The sequence below is a fragment of the Podarcis raffonei genome, chromosome 8, assembly GCF_027172205.1.
Source record: "Podarcis raffonei isolate rPodRaf1 chromosome 8, rPodRaf1.pri, whole genome shotgun sequence".
NCBI classification, from domain to species: Eukaryota; Metazoa; Chordata; class Lepidosauria; order Squamata; family Lacertidae; genus Podarcis; species Podarcis raffonei.
The window spans coordinates 14,928,351-14,942,996 of NC_070609.1; the positions used below are offsets into that span (position 1 = coordinate 14,928,351).

Below are 14,646 nucleotides of genomic sequence, written 5' to 3' on the forward strand. Positions count from 1 at the left end.
TCAGCCCTAAACTGGACTCAATCCTCTCTGCATCCAGGATTGCAGATGTATTTTGAAATCCAGCATTAATAATAATAATAGCTAAATCGCTGGGTCCCATATCAACAGCTCAGTCTTTTTCATAGCTTTGTGTTGTTGTTGTTAACCCAAAACATATTTTTTCTGACCTCTGTCAAATGCTAAAAAGATAAAATACTGGGAGGGAAAGGAAATGGCAACAGTGCCCCTTTGATCTAAATTATTACTGCTACTATGAACGATTTCCATAGCATCTAGCTGAACATAAGAGCCCTGCAGGATCAGGCTAAAGGTCTATCTGCTCCAGCACCCTATTCTCACAGTGGCCAACACTGGAGGTAGAACATTACCTTACCCTCCATGAAGTTGTCCAATTCTCTTTTGAAGCCATCCAAGTTGGTGGCCTTCACTAGAGATAGGGAGAACATATGCATGAGAGCGAATGGGGATGCACTGTTACTCAGCAATGCACAGAATTGGGAGAGGAAGGAAGCAGTCGCTCTGGCTGGTTCCTAGCCCAACTGATGCTCAAACGCTTCATCATAGTTTAGGGCTGGGCGATATCTGGTTTTCAACATTGCAATATATCACCAAGTAGACATTGTGATCTACGGATATATCCCAATGTCTGAAATAAGGATGGAGCTATGTAGAGGCATTGGCTGGCTTCCCGGTTTTTCCCCCATTGTGATTTTTGCATAACACACACACACACACACACACACACCATGATTTGCAATATTTTGCCAGATCAAAAACTATGAAGCTATGATATCATGATACGGACTTCAAGCCAGTTTTGGATTATATATTGATATATCGCCCAGCCCTAGAATGGTTATATATAGACCTCCAGAAACTATTCATATCACACTCTGGAAAAGGCAAATTATCTTCATGGATTCCAAGGAAATCTGGCAGTCCATCAGACTATCTTGCCTTAAGACTTGCATTTGTCTGGCCACTGGAGGCCAGCTTAGCAGCCCTCTGTCAGCTCCCAAAGCCCATATGAGATAATACAGCCCTCTGAAAACAATCTGATACTGTAGACTGATACAGGTGGAGCATAGGAGAGAGCAGTGCTCCTTGACCATGAGAGAAAACTTATTTGGTGAGCTAAAGAATGACTCAAGGTAAACGCCATGGAGAAAGATGGGTACAAAATGGCTGCCATTGTATTGGCACCAAACACAATGTCATGAGCCCACGAAAAGGCTCGCACACAAATGGAACTCGACTTTGCTTTCTCAGTGCAGAACTGACTTAGGATACACATTAAGCATAACACAGAAGAACTTTGCCTTGTAAAATGGCTGCAAGTTCCAGCTACCCTTGTGTCATGTGCTACAAGGCATCTGCCAGGAAAGCAAGGTTAAAAAAAAATATGAAGAAGAAGTGTGCAAATAAGGGCATGCTTCCAATAAGCAAAGTGTGTTATGCAAGAGCATTTACCATGTGAACTGCAAAACTGGTGGTTTCAAAGCATGTGTAGGCAGAAGCCTAATTCGAGTGGGGGAAGTTGTATGAAAAGACAAGGGCCAAATGTATTTGGGCAAGACTGAAACAGCAAGGGGGAAAGGAAGGAGGTTGAACACCATCTCTTCTCCTTTCATTCAAAGGAGCAACCCAGCCAGCAACAAGGACAGGAAGACTGACCCCCCCAAGCCTGCAGCATCCCCCTTTGTAGGATGTTGGCTCTGACGCCCTTCAACTTTCACAGCAGTGTCTCTGTTCCCATCTCTCACTGGGCTCTCACTGTGGTCATGATCATGATCGTGGTCATGGTCGTGGTCATGGTCGTCGTGGTCATGGTCATGGTCGTCACGACTACTTGAAGGTGGGCTCACAGCAACAGAACGGATTGGCTTGCCGACCGTGGAAGGGGCTGGCGCACTGTTGCGAGTGCGTGCGGAAGTTGTGGTGGTGGTGGTGGTGGTGGCAGTGGTGGCAGCCACAGTGGCGTTGGTACCTTGCCCGGGCATGACTGCAAGTCGTGGGATCTTGGGAGCAAAGTAAGTTTTGTTGGAGAGGTCGACATTGCAGAGGCTTCCAGAGCAACAGGAACCCATGACGGTGATAGCTGGGCTACCTTTCGTGACCTTGGTGCAGTCCTCATCTTGAACACAACCCTTGAGGGGCCTGGTCAGTGAGAAGTTGCCTGGAAAAGATCGCGATGTTACTATGTTATTCATTTTGGGTTGTTGTTTTTAAAATATTGTAAACCGCCCTGTTTTCCTCAGATGAAGAGCGGCATAGAACTTCAATAAATAAATAAAATTAACGGCAGCATGAAGAAGGGTAACTGATCTCTTTTGTACATGCTTGATTCAGCCCAAATCTATCCAGTCCAGTGTCAAACACATCATGAGGTCTGACCCTCTTACTCCAGTGTTTTTCTCTCACCCCAAAAACAAGAGGCATCAGTCAAGCCCTCCCTTGCTCTGCGTTACAACATACCCCTTAAACCAGCAAAATCAACAAGATTGCTTATAGGTTAGAAATTCCAGCACTTGAGAGTTTTATGGAACCCCTCTTACAGAAACTCCCAGGCTACTGGATGCATTTTATCCCTTTTTAAAAACTCATTTCAGATAGGAATAATGCATCCACTCCTTCCAGGGTGGCTAGATATTGTACCGCTGCATGTAAAACTTGCCAGGGACTAATTCTAGCAAAGTCGTAAGTTTGCTTTCGATGTCTAGTGTTCTATTGCATGATGCAATTCCTAGTAATTGTAATGTTATGGGCCCCTGTTTTGTTTTGTTAGGTACTATTTTTTAGTTTCATTTTTGAATACTGCTGGTCCTTGACTGTCACAAAGAGATTGATTGATCAAACCTTCAGCATCTGACCTGCCAAATTTCACCAGGCCTGTTAAGTTGTGGGTGAACATATCAGACGACACAGTGATTCTTCAAACAGCTCTTGTTTATTCACAGGCCAGAACAGAACTGAACTGAAGGGTTCAGCCAGACTGCTTATATAGAGCTCCACTAGAATGCAACAGTAACCATTTTCTGTAGTTATCCAATCACTGAACGTCACTTTAAATCCCTTATTTGCATATGCGGACCTGAGTGAAAACTATCTACAGTATCCCCCTGCTGGTCCAGGGTGGGAACTTCACCCTGCAAATGCACAAAGGAGCCAGATTCAATGATAGCTAGATTAGATCCCCGACGGAGCCCTTACCTGCTTTCATTGTGACATTTCCATGGAAACAGCCCCGGAAAGAGTCATAACATTTGACTGTGGTAGAGTTGTCCAGTGAACACTCATTGCCGTAACAGCTGTAACATTCCACGCCATTTGCAACCCTGGCACTCTCGTTACCTAGAAGCAACCAAGGATGCATATACATATATTTAAAAAGCAACAGGCACTAGCATAGATAAAACACCTGGCTACACAATGTAAATCAAGCTATGCCAACCTGCTCCAGCCAGTATACTTAGGCGCTGGCCTAGCTATTCCAACAATTGAATCCTTGCTGGATCCAGGAATCAGGAATCAGGCATACAGCCTAACCCCAGCGGTGTAGCTAGCCGCTCAGGTGCCCACAGTGTGGCATGTGCCCTCTGCCTGGGGGCGGGGCATACCACCCATTGGGTGGGGCGAGCTGAGGCAGGGCGCACTGCATCAAGCCTCACCACCACCCGCCCCTCCAGCTGCAGGGTGGATGAGGGAGAGGTGGTGGGCAGATGCAAGCCCCATGCTGCCATTTTGGGCAGCGTGGAGCCTGCAGGTTCCCGAGCCATTGCATCACTCCCAGGAGAGACGCATGGCTTGGGCACGCTGCAGGCCCCACAGTAAGTCCTGCCCCCTGTGGTGTGGCACCCAGTGTCTTTGCTCTTGATTCCAGCAATATACCGTATTTTTCGTCCCATAGGACGCACCTAGTTTTTGGGGGGGAAATAAAGGAAAATTTTTTTTTCCTTTATTCCCCCCCAAAACCAGGTCAGGGAAACCGAACCAGGTTGAGGAACAGCGGGATGGCGGCGCTGCGCCTCCTTGCTGTCCCCCGAGCTTGTGAGGCTGGCCGATGTCTGTCCAGCGCGCAGGGCGCGCTGGGCAGCAAGCTGCTATCCGCAGCGTGGGGAACTCCCGCAGGGCTCCAACATGCTGCGGATGTCTGCCTGGCGCGAGGGGCGCTCTGCTTCAGGGCGCCCCTCGCGCCGGGCGGCAGGCTGCTATCCGCAGCGTAGGGAGCCTTGCGGGAACTCCCGCAGGGCTGCCTAGGCTGTGGATGTGTTCCCGAAGCGCCGGGCACTCTGCTTTCAGCGCGCCCGGCGCTCCGGGAATCAGGCTGCTATCCGCAGCCTAGACAGCCCTGTGAGAACTTCCTGAAGCCTGGAGAGCGAGAGGGGTCGGTGCACACCGACCCCTCTCGCTCTCCAAGCTTCAGCAAAAGCCTGCATTCGCCCCATAGGACGCACCCAGATTTCCCCTTCATTTTTGGAGGGGGAAAAGTGAATCCTATAGGGTGAAAAATACGGTAGTTTGTTCTGTTCGGCATTCATTTTGGGCTGACTGCTTCTCTGAATTAACCTGACAGTTAAAAATGCCACAGACTCACATAGCTCATAGCCATTTTGTCAAGCCCTCAGTGATGACACCCAGGGCGGTCTGCACCCACCGCACCCCCCTTCCTATGCCACTGCCTAACCTCCCCTCCCCAAACTCACAACAGTATTCTGACTCAACTCCTTGTCCCAACAGGATGAGAAGCTATAAGCTCCATTTCTCATCCAAAGGAGGACCTTCATTCCTACACGGGACTCAGATTCTCACCAATGGGTTCCAGCTCCAGGTTTTTGATGTCCAGTTTGGTGTTGCAGTGGCTGCTGTTGCACTGGTGCAGCTGAGAGAAGGCCAGAATGCCGTGCACATCTACTGCTTTGTCGTTGGTACCTGGCATGCCCAATCCACAGCCTTTTTCGCCAACCGAGAACTTCCCATGGCCTGCAAACAGGACAAGCAGGGGTTACACAGGGAGACAACAAAGAGGCACTTCCCAAAGGCTGATCTACTCAGAGGGCGAAACTGCACATTTCAAGGGAGCAAGAGGCAGGACTCTGCAACCTTGGGTATCCAGCTCAAATCTGAGCCAGTAGTTAGTAGTTCAGATTTCAATCCAACAGCTTCTCCCTGGAAGGTGTGAAATAGCTCGGTTCCTTTGAGCATGGAGCAATTACAACCAGCACCTCCTGCCCAACTTGGAACAGAGGAAAGGGATTGGAGTGCCAATCTGGTGCTTCTCCTTTTGTGGAAGATAGAGATATCATCCTTGACCATCTCCATGCTGTTGGGGTTGATGGGATCTGAAGTCCAACAGCAGGAAGGTCACAAATTTCCCCGACCCTGGTTTAAAGCCTGAAGATGATGGGCTGCCTACTCACTCCATTCCACAGCTGCCACCGTTTCCACGCAGACGTGGGTAGATGCCGGGCACTCCACTTTCTTCATATTCTCTGCATTGCATCCACCATCGCCCAAGTCGACGCAGCTGTGGCACTCCAGTGCCAGGGCATCTGTAAAGGAGAGGGCAGGGAGGGGGAAGATGCACAAAGAGAAAAGTAGATTTATAATTTTCCTGGAGTAGAACTCGTATGTCTCTTAGACTGAGAGGATTAGCAAGCAAGCAAGCAAGCAAAAAAAAAAAAAAGTCATTTGATTTTCTCAGTGGAAAAGAAGATTGGCCCAGGTCATTGGCCCATCAAGTCCAGCATCCTGTTTTCACAGTGGCCAACCACATGCAGGACCCAAGAAACACAGCACTTTCCTTCTCCTATGGTTTCCAGCAAGTTGTATTCAGAGGCATTACTGTCCCACAACAACAAAAATAATTGATATCAAGCATTTCTGAAGAAATGATGTTTAATGAAAGAGATGGTTGTGAGATAACATTGCAAAAGCACAAAACGATCCCTCCTTTGGCCAATGTAATGCTTAATTTTTTTATATTAAAAAACACACCTCCAGCTCTCTTGGTATCGGTTTCCCACACTACAAAAACATGTTTTTATAATTTACAGAATGACTGGTGTTAAAAGAGTGGGACCCTTTACACTGACATCTGACAACTTTCATATGTTCTGCCAGAAGACATTTGGCAAGAAACCCTAAAACAGATCAGATATATGGCTAGCTATAAAACCCAAGTACTCCCAAAACGTTGTAAGTTGTAAGACATACTTTAGGAGAACGTACTATGTACTTTAGCAATATTATTTATTAGTAAAGGTAAAGGTACCCCTGACCCTTAGGTCCAGTCATGAACAACTCTGGGGTTGCGCGCTCATCTCGCTCTATAGGCCAAGGGAGCTGGCGTTTGTCTGCAGACAGCTTGCGGGTCGTGTGGCCAAGCATGACTAAGGCAGTTCTGGCGAACCAGAGCACTGCACGGAAACATAGTTTACCTTCCCGCTGGAGCGGTACCTATTTATCTACTTGCACTTTGATGTGCCTTAGAACTGCTAGGTGGGCAGGAGCTGGGACTGAACAACGAGAGCCACCCCGTCATGGGGATTTGAACCAGCGACCTTCTGATCAGCAAGCCCTAGGCTCTGTGGTTTAGACCACAGTGTCACCTGCTGTCCCTAATATTATTTATTATTTATTAGTTCTGTGTAATAAAGAAGTGAGGAAAGTACAGCTCCAAGTGTATAATTAATTGATCTGTTCCTGTTTTAATACAAAACAGAATTGGACACCGATACAAATGATTGAAGGAGCATCTGGAGCAGAGCTTTTAAGATCTGATACAAAGCATTTGGTGGTGGTGGTGGGGAAGCATGCAGCACAGTCCTCTGCACAACTCTGCCATCTTAGAACATGCACACATGGTGGAATAGGACTTCATTGTTGCTGCGACTGGGTCGCAATGTGTCCAAAAGGCACCAGCCTGAACCTTTCTCCCTGACGCCCGTTTTCTGTGTGCTGGAAGAGTCGATTTCAGACTTGCAAACCTCAGCATACTACACTGCCCTCTGCAGTCTGAAGTGGTACATGGCAGGGAACATCTTACCACTTCATGGAACAAATAAACTAGCTTGAGTCTCTCCCAGCAGGCAAATTCCAGTGACAGTAATAGGGAGGCCATCCCTATTGACACAGGGTCAAAGGGGGACTGACAATAATCTTAATGGATTTTTTTTTATCATAGAGACTCTCATCCAGCATGATTTGCAGATGGTTTTAAATATCTTATTCTCTGAGAGAGTATTTTGTTTGGTTGGCGAGGGTTTTGACAACCTGTGCTGCTTTTGTTCTTTTTATATCTTGGAAGGCACAATCCAATACTCTAGGGATGAGGAACCTGTGGGCTTCCAGATGTTGCTGGACTCCACCTGCCATCATCTCTGATCATTGGCCATTCTGGCTGGGGCTGATGGGAGTTGGAGTCCAGCAACATTTCCTGTATTCCCTGCTATACCCACTGGCCCAGGGGTAAGGGCCATTGTACTCAATGGGATTTACCTGTGGGCAGACCAGACATGTTGCCCTTGTAATTGTTTTGCTTTGCTTTACCTCATGTGAGGAACAACAACAACTTGATTTCTGTAGCACCCTGTGTCACAGGGAAGGCTAGGGCAGTGATAAACATGCACTAATGTGATAAAGAGGCATAATAACAAATTGTACTCATTCTTTTATTTATTCTGTGGTTTCTTCTCATGAGCTGCCTCTGGAAACTGGGTTTATTGGCTCTGATAATAAACAGAGATCAGGAATTATTTTCTGCATAACAGCTCTGTTTGTTTACCAAGCTGCAACCATGTTGAGAATTCTCCTAGAGGATTCTCTGATACTGCTAGCTCAGAGGTAGCCAAATGTCATCCCGATGTTTTGGACTATGATTCCCACCATCCCTGCCCACTGAGTTGGCCGGCTGGGGCTGATGGGAACTGGGGCACTAGGAGGGCCCCAGGTCAGCTTGCCCTGCCCTAAGCCTTTCCACGGAACAACAGTTCCCTGGGAAAGGAAAATGGCCGATAAACAAACCAAGCCTGTGCTGTAGTTTGTGCTCTGTGTGGACTTTCCTTTTCTCTTCCCCACCCCTCTCTCTGGACAGGGCGCTAACACCAGGCAAAGAATGTGCAGCTGAGCAAGTGCAGTTTTCGGTTCCACGTCATGGGTGGCGCCAGCAGTCTGCCAGGTCAGGCACATGCTCAGGCCCGCAAAAGTGTGTCACTGTGCTGCCTTTGTGTGCATACTTCCTCAACCTAAAATCTGAGGGGGGTTGTTTTTTTAAAAAGTGTCATTTCACTTTATGCCTCATTCCCCTGTATTTTTGCCCCTTTGTCAGTCTCAGCTCTGCCTGCTCCTGCCCACCCTGCAATGACCACCTGCAAATTGATCCTGCCTGCATTGCACTCATCTTCCCTACCCACTCCCTTCTCCCAGCTCCTTCTTCCTTGTCTTTCCTCCATCCCTCTTCCTGCTGGGCGGTGTCTGCTCCGGTTCTGAGAAGACCCCACCCTAGGGTGGGGCTAATATTAATAGAGACGCTCCCAGCTGTGTAAGAGCACCCCAGGGCCTGCCCGGATAGCTTTCAGTCACAAGCTCCACTGCACTCTCTGTTCTCCCCATGGCATCCACGGCTGCTCCTCCAAAACTCCAGGCCTTCTGGAAGGATATGAAATATGCAGGCCTTCCAAGTATCCCCATTTTCCAGGGACAATCTGAGATTTATAGAAGCCACCCCAGTTTCTAATTTGATCCTGGAATGTCCCGCTTTTCCTTAAGACATCCCTATTTTTATCAGAAAAATGTTGGAGGGTATGGAGTTATGAGTCCCTCGAGCCAAGGAGATACAACCTTTAGAAGACATCTGATATTGTGTGTGTGTGTGTGTGTGTGTATTCAGTTATTTTTTTCTAAAAGAATTGGATGTCCCTATTATAGGAGAAATGTTGGAGGGTATGAATATGGGGTAGCTTGTCTTTGAAGGGGCATATTCCCAAACTGACAGCTCCAACCAATTGCACCTATCCCCTCAGGAGACACTCCTCACTGGCTGTGGCTTTGAATCCTCCTTTAGTGTTTTTGCCTGGCCGGAAGGTGCCTTTGAACCCTTTGGTTGACTGGATGGAGGACCAAGAGGCATGTGCTGAGAGCGTCCGCAGAAACTGGTCCACTGCCCAAAGGTTAAATTATCATTTGTTGCTCTGCCCACTTCTGCTTCTTGCAGACCCGCCCATCCTGGCATGTGGCTAGAAGGTTGCCTGGAAGGGAATGCGGCTGTTGGGCTGGGAAAAATTCCCCAGCTCCTGGTTTACTGGGCAGCTGGGTGTGTGTTGCAAAGCATAATACCAGTGAGACTTGAATAATCCACCACTGTAATTCTCCCAGAGGCAAATTAAGCCCTGAGAGCAAAAGCCACTGCTTTCCTCTCTCTCTGAAAGCCAGGCTAAACATGCAGCTTTCCAGTTTTGTGGGACACCCTTTTTTTGGGGGGGGGGGACAAGAAGAAGAAGGAGGAGGAGGAGGAGCTGGAGAAAGAGTGGGTTAAGCAACTCCTCCCCTTACTGCTTCTCCATGCAAAATCTCCCCCTTCTGAAGCAGGTTTTGTTTACAACAAGCAAAATCAACCATCAGTCAAATGATATTGACCCTTAGTAAAAAAATAAATAAATTAAAAATTGAGCGAGAAGAAACAGTTAGCATCAGTAAACCACAACCCCTGTCAATAAAGCCTCAAATGGCAACACCAAACTTTCTGCTCATTAAATTGCCCAGTCAAATAAAACTCTTAGGCTGGCGCCTGAAACTCATCAGATTAGACACCAGGTAAGAAGCCCCCGGGGAGAGCATGCAGACAGGTTTCTTTGTAATGGATAGTGAAGAGCCAGTGCAGAGAAGTGGTTAGAGTGTTGTGCTGGGGCTTCAGAGAACAGAGTTCCAATCCCCACTCAGCCATGAAGCTCACTGGGTGACCTTGGGCCAATCACTCCCTCCCACCCTAGCCTACCCCCACAGGGTTGTTGTGAGGAGAAAACTATGTATGCTACCTGGAGCTCCTTGGAGGAAAGGTGGGGTATAAATGCAACAGATAAATACATGTTTGGCCCCATTTAATGCCAGCGAGATTGGGCAGCTGCTGAGAACCCACATTGCAGCAGGAAGGCCACTGGCAAAATGCTTCTGGACTCCCTCCTTCTCCTCCTCCTCACCATAGTGACCTGCTTTGTCACCTGTCTCTCCCTCTGGCCCAGAGGTCAAGAGCAAGCAAGGGGTGAGGAGGAAGGGATGCAGTTGCCACTGCCTGGCGGCTCGTTGGCTCTACCTGGCAAGCAAACAGTTGGCAGCAATGAGGAGGTAGAGAAGCCACAGCAGCTGGTAACAGTGAGTGGGTAGACATGCAAACTCAGTGTGGCCATTGAAGGTTCCTTTTACAAGCCCGTCTCCTGGGAAAAAAACCCTGGAACTGTCAATAAAAATGCTGCTTTTATTTTTTATTAACAAAGAATCTATTCAAACAGGCCACAGGCCTAATTATAGACTTCCTTCTTGACCTTCGCTTTTTCTCTTTGGCATTTAAACAGAGGAGGACAGGCTGGGTTTGACCATGAGTGGCCTAAGCTGAAAGCTGTCCTCAGCTGTCTCTCTGTGTGTGGCACTCAATACAAATGGCCAAGCTGTAACTTATTGAGGGGCAAGGCTGGTCCTTTCATGAGGGAAGCTGCAACAGTTGCCTCGGGTGGCAAGTACAGTGGTACCTCGGGTTAAGAACTTAATTTGTTCTGGAGGTCCATTCTTAACCTGAAACTGTTCTTAACCTGAGGTACCACTTTAGCTAATGGGGCCTCCCACTGCCACCACCGCTCAATTTTTGTTCACATCCTGAAGCAAAGTTCTTAACCTGAGGTACTATTTCTGGGTTAGCGAAGTCTGTAACCTGAGGTACCACTGTATGTGTGAACTGGCATCCCACCCCAGGACCTCCCATTTGCTTGCATCATTGACTTCCGGGCACTGCTGCCCCCGGCCTCCACCAGTGTCTGTGCTGCCATTGTGGGTTTTTTCAATGGTCGCTATAAACACTCTTTAAACATAGGGAGGGGAAAGCTTCAAGTACCATGTAAACGTTGGAAGGGCACAAAATGTCTCCCAGCCACCTTACCCAGAATGCCTCACACTGTGGAAGGACTCCTATGGCCCTTCTTGAAGCAAGACAGGGAGGGAGGGAAGAACCAGCATTGGTTCTTTTGTGATGGCTAAAGCAGGAAAGGGATCAGGAGAGGAGAGGAAAAGGAGGGGAATAGGGCAGAGACAGAGGTAGTGCAATGCCTTGCCCTGGCCCTGTTAAGGAGAACCTAACTTAGCCATGTTGGGAGCTGTAGCTTCTGCTGTCTGCCCATGAGGTGAGGAGAATCTTGGCAGGCTCTTGCTCCTCCAGATGTTTTGTGGTAAAATTCTCCTCACACATGGATGGACACTACAGATGTTCAGCGCCCTTTTGGGATTGTTAGGTCCAGCCCGATAAGCTCACGTATTTCCTCCCTTACATTTGTATCCTGCCTTTCTTCTATCATTGAACCCAAAGTGGCAGACATGTTGTTTCTGAGGCAGACTCCCATCCATAGCTGTCAACGTTTCCCTTTTTAAAAGGGAAATCCCCTTATTCTGAATAGGATTCCTTGCAAGAAAAGGGAAAAGTTGACAGCTATTTCTCCCATCCAGGCCCTGGCCAGAGGCAGACCTGCATAGTTTCAGCAAGGTGGCCTTGGGTGCCTTCAGACCGTACACTGGAACAAGCCTGCGCTTGTTTTATGGCTTCCTGCTTTCGCCACACCTCTTGGCGTTCCCAAAGATGTGATGAGGATAAAATGAAACCCTTGGATGGATTCATAACCAGCCCCCATGGGCCTTTGTGATGGGTTGGGAAAAGAAACCTAAGCCAATCGTCTCCATATTGTGCCCTCGGTCAGGGCTGTTTAATTACCAGCCTTACGTTCCACCCTTCTTTTAAGAAGCTCATGGTGACAGACATGAGGCAATCCTCCCAGTTTATCCTCACAGCAACCCTGTGAGGTAGGTTAGGCAGAGAAATTGTGATAAGGCGAGGAACTTGTGGATGTTGTTGGACTCTAACTCCCATCATCCCTGATGATTGACTGAGATGGCTGAGGCTGATGGGAGCTGGGAGTCCCAAAACATTTGAGGGCAAGGGACTGGTTCCCTGCCCTTGGCCTAATGCCTCACAACAAGCTTAAGAGCTAGGAGACATCTGAACCCAGGTCTACCAAGTCAAACTTCAGTAGCCACTAACATATCATCCTTGAGAGCAGACAACAGCTTCTCCTACCTCAAGAAGAGGTTGCATAAGGCTAGCCAAGGGTAATTATGGCCCAGACCAGAGCCATAATTAAGGATACAAGTTCTCCTGTGAGGTGGTTAGACTCATTGGTGGCTAACATTTTGAGAGGTTAAAAAGGTGCTCCCAGTTCATAAGGCCACATGCTTTTATTTTAACAAGTAAATTGTGTTAATGTGGCTGTGGGCTGCAAGCTCCATTTTATGTGTCCTTCAGTGGTGTAGTGTTAAATGATGAAGTGCAACAACCTTATTATTCTCATCAAGTTTTCATGACAGCCCCCAAAGGAGAGCCAAAAAAATGGAGCAGAGGAGCTTTATACAGAGTGGGACCATTGGTCCATCTAGCTCAGCATTGTCCACACAGGCTGGCAGCATCTTTCCAGATTTTCTCTCCCAGCCCTACTTGGCGATGCCATAAAATGAACCCAGGAACCTCCTGCAGGCAAAGCTCTACCACTAAGCCACAGTCCTTCCCTGATGCAGGTAGCTGTCTTGATCCATGATAGATAGGTTAATGTGTGTATGCATGTTGCACACACAGCAATAGCATAATGTCCAGTGGATTATTATGCATAGTCTTTACAGAGTAAGGCTTCATAGGTTTGACTTGTAAAACACAATAAGCGTTCACAAAAGACCCCTATTCAGCTGAAATGAAGTGTTTAGCTCATGCTCAAAGCAATGAAACCGCTAGCACAAGTTAAGAACCCCATAGAAAATAAAAGAAGTATCTGTTTGAATCTCGTTCTCTGACTTCCTCTGTGCTAATCTGTCACAAACAACTTGAAAGCCTTGTTATCGCCTCATTCACTTGTTGGAGCAAGGAAAGTCCCTAGGTTACGCTGGCACTCAGGTGACAGGTGCCATCATCACTCCTGCTCTGAAAAAAGTCCCAGATCTGTGCTTCCCTGCATCCCCCGCCTTTACTGGAGGCATTATCTTCCTAAACAGGAAATGCGTCGTCTAAGATAAAGCTTTCAGTGTCGCATGTATGCGTTATCTAAACACAAGGTGTGCTTTATCTTTAGATTGCCATGATTACTACATGCCATACCATGATTACAATTAGCTGCCTCCTCTGATTACCAGTTTCAGGAAGCTACTGGAGGGGCAACTGCTCAGTTCCTGCTTGCCAGTTTCTCACAAGTATCTGGGTGGCCACTGTAAGGCCAGGATGCTAGACAAGATGGGCCATTGGGCTGATCCCTCAGGCTTTCTATATTATTGATGCAGAGTTTATCAATGAATCAATTGAGCCATATGATTATTCAGCTGAAATCTAGAGGGTTTCTTTAGTCCTCTGCTAGGATTTAGGCATGGGTAAATAGGTGTATGTGACGTACCAATGCAGGCAATGAAGAAGAAGAAGAAGAGTTTGGATTTGATATCCCGCCTTTCACTCCCCTTCAGGAGTCTCAAAGCGGCTAACAATCTCCTTTCCCTTCCTCCCCCACAACAAACACTCTGTGAGGTGAGTGGGGCTGAGAGACTTCAAAGAAGTGTGACTGGCCCAAGGTCACCCAGCAGCTGCATGTGGAGGAGCGGAGACACGAACCCGGTTCCCCAGATTAGGTGACTACCGCTCTTAACCACTACACCGCACTGGCTCTCATGTATTCACATGTATGCACATTCATGTCCCTCAATCGCATCTTCCATAATACAGGCGATAGGCTCTTTCTCCTTCTCATGCCAGACACTCTGCTATTGATATTTTCAATTCCTATTTCCCCCCACAGAGATCATGATGAAACAGATACACTTTTCACAGACCCTACAAGAGAGACCCTACCTGACTTCATCATCCTGCCCCCCCCCCACTCTACAGCATTGCCACTCATCCAGGCCCACCCCAGATTCTACGGGGTTCCATGTTGGCATGATCCTGTTGCCACAGCCAAATGGATGAGTCTTCCATCACCCCTACCTTTCATGAAGAATGTCACCGCCACTAGAAAGACAGATGCATGGAGGAGAAAGTGAGTGCCCATTGCTCTGCTCGGTAAGTCCTCCAGGCCTTGTTTCAGATCTTCCCCGCGTGTGCTGGGTGCGTCTTGCTGCCGTCAATGTCTGAAAGATGAAGCTAAGACATTAAATATGAGCAGACAGCTTGGGCGGGGCGTCTCAGGCTCCCCCATGAGACACACCTCCTCTAAGCTGCGTTGCTCAGTATTTCGATGATGGCCCAAAGCATCTCCACTCCACCCCGCCCTCCGCCCTCCTTTCTTCATGTTTCCTCTCCAGCCCAGGGCCCATCACTTCCCTTCCTCAGCATTTTAAGGCCGGTTATTGGGAAGGTGTCTCCAT

The 14,646-nt window shown here is 47.9% G+C and overlaps 1 protein-coding gene across 2 annotated transcripts; it reads right to left on the minus strand.

Annotated features, from left to right (window-relative positions):
- Window positions 1-1,175: 1,175 nt before the first annotated feature.
- On the minus strand, window positions 1,176-14,646 carry LOC128418382 (ly6/PLAUR domain-containing protein 3-like). 2 transcript variants are annotated; one of them, XM_053397999.1, is made up of 5 exons: window positions 14,267-14,646; window positions 5,418-5,549; window positions 4,810-4,980; window positions 3,211-3,351; window positions 1,176-2,176 (listed from the first exon to the last, which is right to left on the minus strand). In XM_053397999.1, exons 1-5 carry the CDS (start codon window positions 14,328-14,330, stop codon window positions 1,632-1,634), a joined length of 1,053 nt encoding a protein of 350 aa, XP_053253974.1. In that variant the 5' UTR covers window positions 14,331-14,646; the 3' UTR covers window positions 1,176-1,631. The 2 variants fall into 2 exon arrangements, with proteins under 2 accessions (XP_053253974.1, XP_053253975.1); XM_053398000.1 differs by lacking the exon at window positions 14,267-14,646 and adding an exon at window positions 8,367-8,545.

Excerpts from the sequence above, each read along its gene's own strand:
- LOC128418382 (XM_053397999.1), bottom strand. The coding sequence starts at position 14,330 with ATGGGCACTCACTTTCTCCTCCATGCATCTGTCTTTCTAGTGGCGGTG. Across the intron at positions 4,981-5,417 it reads GGTGGCAGCTGTGGAATGGA|GCCATGGGAAGTTCTCGGTT; the intron begins GTGAGTAGGCAG and ends TCCTGTTTGCAG. Across the intron at positions 2,177-3,210 it reads AAATGTCACAATGAAAGCAG|GCAACTTCTCACTGACCAGG; the intron begins GTAAGGGCTCCG and ends GATCTTTTCCAG.